The sequence below is a fragment of the Halichoerus grypus genome, chromosome 6, assembly GCF_964656455.1.
Source record: "Halichoerus grypus chromosome 6, mHalGry1.hap1.1, whole genome shotgun sequence".
NCBI classification, from domain to species: Eukaryota; Metazoa; Chordata; class Mammalia; order Carnivora; family Phocidae; genus Halichoerus; species Halichoerus grypus.
The window spans coordinates 89,427,652-89,433,464 of record NC_135717.1 but is presented as its reverse complement, the minus strand read 5'-3'; the positions used below and the strand labels follow the sequence as shown (position 1 = coordinate 89,433,464).

General features: G+C 40.9%; 1 protein-coding gene across 1 annotated transcript; it reads left to right on the top strand.

Annotated features, from left to right (window-relative positions):
• Positions 1 to 828: 828 nt before the first annotated feature.
• On the top strand, positions 829 to 4,395 carry MGP (matrix Gla protein). Its single transcript, XM_078075647.1, has 4 exons — positions 829 to 989; positions 2,649 to 2,681; positions 3,517 to 3,592; positions 4,022 to 4,395. Exons 1-4 carry the CDS (start codon positions 929 to 931, stop codon positions 4,161 to 4,163), a joined length of 312 nt encoding a protein of 103 aa, XP_077931773.1. The 5' UTR covers positions 829 to 928; the 3' UTR covers positions 4,164 to 4,395.
• The last annotated feature ends 1,418 nt before the right edge of the window (positions 4,396 to 5,813 follow it).

The following is a 5,813-nucleotide window of genomic DNA, read 5'->3' as shown; positions in this document are numbered from 1 at the left end:
AAATGAATATAGTAAGTAGCTATTACTTACCCCTTAGGGACGTGTCTTGTTTGTCTCTAGATCTCCCCACAGCACCCAGCACACTTCCTTGCCTCTCATCTGTCGCTCACTAAGAGCATATTGGATTAGTTCATTATCAGGACAATGCCTTCAGAAAATGAGAGATAGCTACCCTTTTATTTTTGCTGCACTTTAGATCAGTGATATCCAGCCTAAGAGGGCTTTGGGGCACAGGATTGGACTCAAGACACAAAACTGGATGGGCAAGTTACGATGGAGCCAATTGAGGAAACAGAACTCAGGGCGTCACTGAGCATCTCTGCCCTGCTGAGCACTTGGAAAAAACGCAAAAGTTGCATATCACTGGGCACATATGCAATTGGTCCAGGACTGTTAGTTCAACCCTACTGGGAAAATAAGTCTACATTAGAACCAGTTTATGAAGCGAAGTCCTTTGCTCATCCATCCATCAGGGGAGCAAGCGGAACACTTCAGCTCTGTCTACACACCAGACCTGCAGTCAGGGCCAGGAGAGTGGATCGGAGAAGGAATTAGAAAGGCAAACACGTGTTTGTGGCAACTCCCTTTTCTGTGGACTTTTGCCCAGGTCTGGCCCCAAACCTAGGGCGGCCACGTCTATAGCAGGGCACCATCCTGCTATAGCACCGTCTGGTCCAGGAGTGAGGGAAAACTGCCCACCCAGAGTAGATAATATCTGGAAGGAATGAGGATTTGGGAAAAGTCCCAGTGCTAGTTTAGGGCCAACCAGTCTCCACCTTCTCTGGCCCCCTCCCACTGCTTCCTCCCCTTTCAGCTGCCCTCGTTCTTATAAAACCTCCACAGCCTTTCACAAACAGCCTGCAGGAGCCTCTCTCCCCTCTGCTGCCACAAAAGCCAGTGAGACCAACCCACCGGACACAGAGAGACCATGAAGAGCCTGCTCCTTCCCTGCCTTCTGGCTGCCTGGGCTATGGCAGCTCTGTGCTATGGTGAGAAACCTTTCTCCTGCCACTTTTCTAGGTTTTCTCTTCTGCCTCTGATTTCAGTTTATTTTGATTTTTTTTCCCTCCCTCCTCCTCTTCTCCCCCCTCTCCCTAATAGAATCTTAAAGTACCATCAATTTAACATTTCCCAAGCCCCGTGGACACTGATTTGTCCCATCAAGTCTTCTTTACATCCGAAATATCCAGATTTCTGTAGGCAACTTAACAAGCAGGTCCTGTCTATGGTAAGTTGCTATACACCTAGAAACTTTGCTGTTACAGAAAGAAGATATCAAATTCCCAGCCCCCTGAGTTCCCATTTTTGGGGATGTTTATTTATACTCTGTAACAATTTGGTTAAAGGTATCAGTGAAATCACTCACCTTTAAGAAAATCAGTTTTCACATGAAGTGTTAAGTTTAGCCCTCTGCAGGGACAGGACAATCTCATGAACTTCCTACATTTGTTCAGTGAATTAATTTAAAAATAGAGTTTCGGGGGCGCCTGGGTGGCTCAGTCGTTAAGTGTCTGCCTTCGGCTCAGGTTATGATCCCAGAGTCCTGGGATCGAGCCCCACATCAGGCTCCCTGCTCCGCGGGAAGCCTGCTTCTCCCTCTCCCACTCCCCCTGCTTGTGTTCCCTCTCTGGCTGTCTTTCTCTCTGTCAAATAAATAAAAACCTTTAAAAAAAAAAAAATAGAGTTTCGCATTTAAAGAATCTCAGAGAAAAAACGGATTGTATAATTTTGATTGTCAAAAGATAAATTCCACCTGGTTTCTCTCCGTTGGTAACTAGATCTGTGTCTGTTCAAAGCTTACGAAAGAAAAACTGAAGTAAGATTAGTTTCGATCTGTCTTACGCTTCAATTATCTGGGTATTTAGATGCCCTTAAACCTCAATTGTATTAACAACCATTAGTACTTTTCTTCTGACTCTTGAAATTATTCACATGGTTTCTGTATCAGAGGATTTGGTGTTTTCATCTCCTTTTTAATTTTTGAAATAAAATCACTTGCTTACAAATACAAACCTCTTATTGCCAAATTTACCTACTATGCACAGGAAAGTGGTAGAAAGAAGAAAACTTTTGCTTTGGCACCAGCTCAGTTTTTCCTCTGAACTGGCTTCAGCCCAGTGGGAGTTGTCAGCTGGAGCCTATGGTTTCTGTGGCTGCCAAGTTCATACAGGTTCCTAAGAGCCTTTAGGAACCTCTTTGAAACCTATCCTGGTAGAGCCCAGCTGACCATCTCCCCACACTGCCTGGAGGACCTGGGCTATTTTTTGGACCCCTCTGTCCCTTTCTCAACCCTGCTCTTGGACAGGTCTCAAATGAATCAGAGAAGAAGCCTCTCTGGAAATCTGTGTGTAGCACTTAAATTACCTTATTTCACTAGCCTGAAGACCTCGTAGCCCTTGGGAACTTTTAACCAAGACCGTAGCCACTGGTTCCTTCAACAACAGAAAAAACTAAAGTGTAAAGATCTCTACACCAAGGACGGAGCTAGAGAAACAATTCATAAATCCTAATGCCTGAAATTTGTAATAATCACACTGCTCACTATATTCTTCACATCTTTTTGACTCTTTTCTCTCCTTCCTTCCCTAAATTTAGACCATTGCCATGTGTGATAAATAACAATCAAATGAATCTTTTTTTTATTCCAGAATCTTATGAAAGCATGGAATCCTATGAAATTAGTAAGTAAACATTTGACTTCCTTATTTAAATCTCATGCTTTAAAGAATCTCTCTTCCTATTCCTAAATTGACAAAATGGTAATATATGGAGGTCAAATAGGGAAGGGAAAGAGGGGGTCTCTTTTGGGAAAACTAAAGTAAATTTAAAAATCTAATGACTATAAAAATCTCCAGATGAGCAATTGTTTAAGCTTGAAATAGTGTAATATGGCCTTGAAGCTGCATTCAACAGAGTTGGAGGCATTTGGAAATTTTAAGCCGGCACCACATCAACCACACAGATGGAAAACAAGGAGTAATGACAAATGGCAAAGTAGGGAATTAGAGGCCTAGTCAGCTGGGAAACCACGGTCGTCAGCATGTGGAATGCTATTGAGTATCTGGACTCACAAAGACTGAGTATAGGAAGAAGTAACATACCACTCTCATTTTCAATTTGTTCATTATTTTCATAATACTTACACAGTCTATTTCTGGTAATCTAAAGTTATGCTTTACAAGTCCTCAGGACAGAGAAAATTTCTCCTCACAGGAATTAAACACACACTGACCAGGAATACCAAATTGAGAAAGGCAAAGCGATTGCCCATAGGCGAAATAAAAAAAAATAACTGGGGCCTATGTAACAAATCTCTAAAAAACATATACTGATTTCTTTTGATCAGGCAGTTTATGAAACCTGCTTTATCTTTCCCTCTGACTTTTGTAAGATCTCTAGTTACATGAAATGCATGAGTTAATGAGTTTTCAAATATACTTATGTCAGGGAATATTCATGGAAATATCTCCAACTACTGCTTCCCTAAAACTGCAATTTTTTATTTTTTCTTTTAAGATCCCTTTATTAACAGGAGAAATGCTAATACTTTTATATACCCACAACTGAGATGGAGAGCTAAAGCCCAAGAGAGGTGGGTAACAAAACTTGATGAGGGGAGGTAATTTTTCCCAATGTAGCATCCCTGATCTGAACAGAATGAGAAACCCGTTATTTTTAATCATATGTATTATTTCTAATTGTATCCCCAAATCATAGAATTTAAAAAACAGTATAGAGAAAACAACTGGATTTCAAGAAGACTAGCTTGTGAAAGACCCAGAAAGCAGAGGGAGGGAGAAGGGAAAGGAGGACAGAAAGAAAATTTCTATTTTTGCTAAAAAAAAGTCCCCATTCCACCTTTCCCCCTGTTAAGTACCTCTAATATTGGGGGATGAATGGGATCTCTCTCCTATATTTTCTTATTCTTTCTTTTTTCCCCTTTTCCTTTTTTTTTTTTCCCTACTCTATTTATGCTTCTCATTTTGGGCCTCTTTCCATCTCCCCCCCCCCCACTTTCTAGGATCAGAGAAAGCATCAAGCCTGCCTATGAGATCAATCGGGAAGCCTGTGATGACTTCAAGCTTTGTGAACGCTATGCCATGGTTTATGGATACAACGCTGCCTACAATCGCTATTTCAGGCAGCGCCGAGGGGCCAAATGAGATTGGAAAAAGTCTCTTTCTTTCCAGAGTCTGGTGCCTGGTTTTGTATTCCTTTGCAGTAGCATCATTGACCTACATAAACACGTACGAATTGCTTCTTCTTAAATGTTCTTGTCTGACTGCTACCCTCCTTCCTGCCCCCAGGTTGATAGGCAGTGAGAGAGCAATGTAGGGAAAGGTCAAGAGGGAGTTCAGATGTGTGATTATTACACAATAAACTGTTGGTTGGATACTTTCGTTTTGTGAGTCTGATTTCTTCTGGAAAAAGTGCTGAGATATTTAAACCGTGGCCCACCTAACCCAGAATAGGAAATTCTGTTAATCATATTCTAGTGTTGATTAGAAACATAATTACATAGAAAGAATGAAACTTAGAAGACATTCAGCCATAAGTTGTCTAGACTCTATCTTGGGATTGGTGAATGCCGCCTATTAGATGTTTTCCAGAGTTTTCAAACCTCAGAGGTGATTAATCATGATTTTCCTGCTCCCAAACTTTAAATGGCCCTTAATTCCTTCTGTGTGGATTCCAGGCTCTATCCTGGCTCATCACCCTCATCATAATATCTTGAGTGTTATCATTTCCTAAGATGTCACAGTTTCAACTCACTTGGGCCAAGAAAATGTCTGCTTTCACAATCACCAGAGATGTTTAAACAATTCAGTCATGGAATTTTGGAGCCAGACAAGATGATCTATATCTCCCTTAAGCTTGGTTTGCCAATGAGGAGATGAGGCTCCAGAGTCTCCTGCTTGGTAGTTCGAGACAGAGCCCAGGACTTCTCAATCCCACTTCAAACTGCCCTTCTCTTCCATGAGAACTCATCCATGTCCAACTTTTACATCCATTCCTTTTGGTAGGCCCACTGCCTTCATCTCCTTAGTGGATAATCTTTCTAATCCTTCAAAATCCAGCTCAAAACTCAAGTACTTTATGAAATCAGTAATGATTAAATCCACCCACCTCCTATGACACTACTCAAGCAGTGTCTAGCCCTCAACAATATATGTAGAATCAAGTACAATAATATTATTCAATTCATATTTTGATTAAAGTTTCTTTTTATGTATATTTTCTTGGCTAACATTATGGTAAGAAACTGCAGTTTCTTTTCTCTCTACAGGCTTATTAATATGTTCTGTTCACAAAGGGTTTTTAATGAAAGCTGACTAAAAACAGACTGACTAGTCATGCCTGGGAGTGCTCACCCAATTTGGAAACTGTTACATTCATCATAATAATGTGTGTTATATAATTTAAACCATCATCATATTAATATGATGATGAGTGTTTTATCATTTTCTAAGCTATTTTGCATGTGATAACTCATTGGGTCTTACAACAACCTAGAAGACGGGTAATATTTATTAGATGGTAAAATTGAGACTCAGAGAAGTAACTTCCTGAAGACATTGTAGTAAATGCAATGGTATATCACTCAGGCTGAGATATTATTCCCCTGGCCACCAGATATATTGGCAGCTGATGGTTCCCAGCTAAGGACTTGAGTGCAATTCTCTACAGATCTCTAGGGCTCTCTCTTATGTGCATCTCTCTCCTCTCTGGTACTCTTCTTTGTGATCACCAGCCACCTCTCTGGACTCCCAGCTCTATCTCCTCAATTTAGGAAGGCCATAAGGCTCTGGTGG

Coding starts and splice junctions, on each gene's coding strand:
- MGP (XM_078075647.1), top strand. CDS start 929: ATGAAGAGCCTGCTCCTTCCCTGCCTTCTGGCTGCCTGGGCTATGGCA. Junction 990..2,648: donor TATGGCAGCTCTGTGCTATG/GTGAGAAACCTT, acceptor TTTTTATTCCAG/AATCTTATGAAAGCATGGAA. Junction 2,682..3,516: donor CATGGAATCCTATGAAATTA/GTAAGTAAACAT, acceptor TTTTCTTTTAAG/ATCCCTTTATTAACAGGAGA.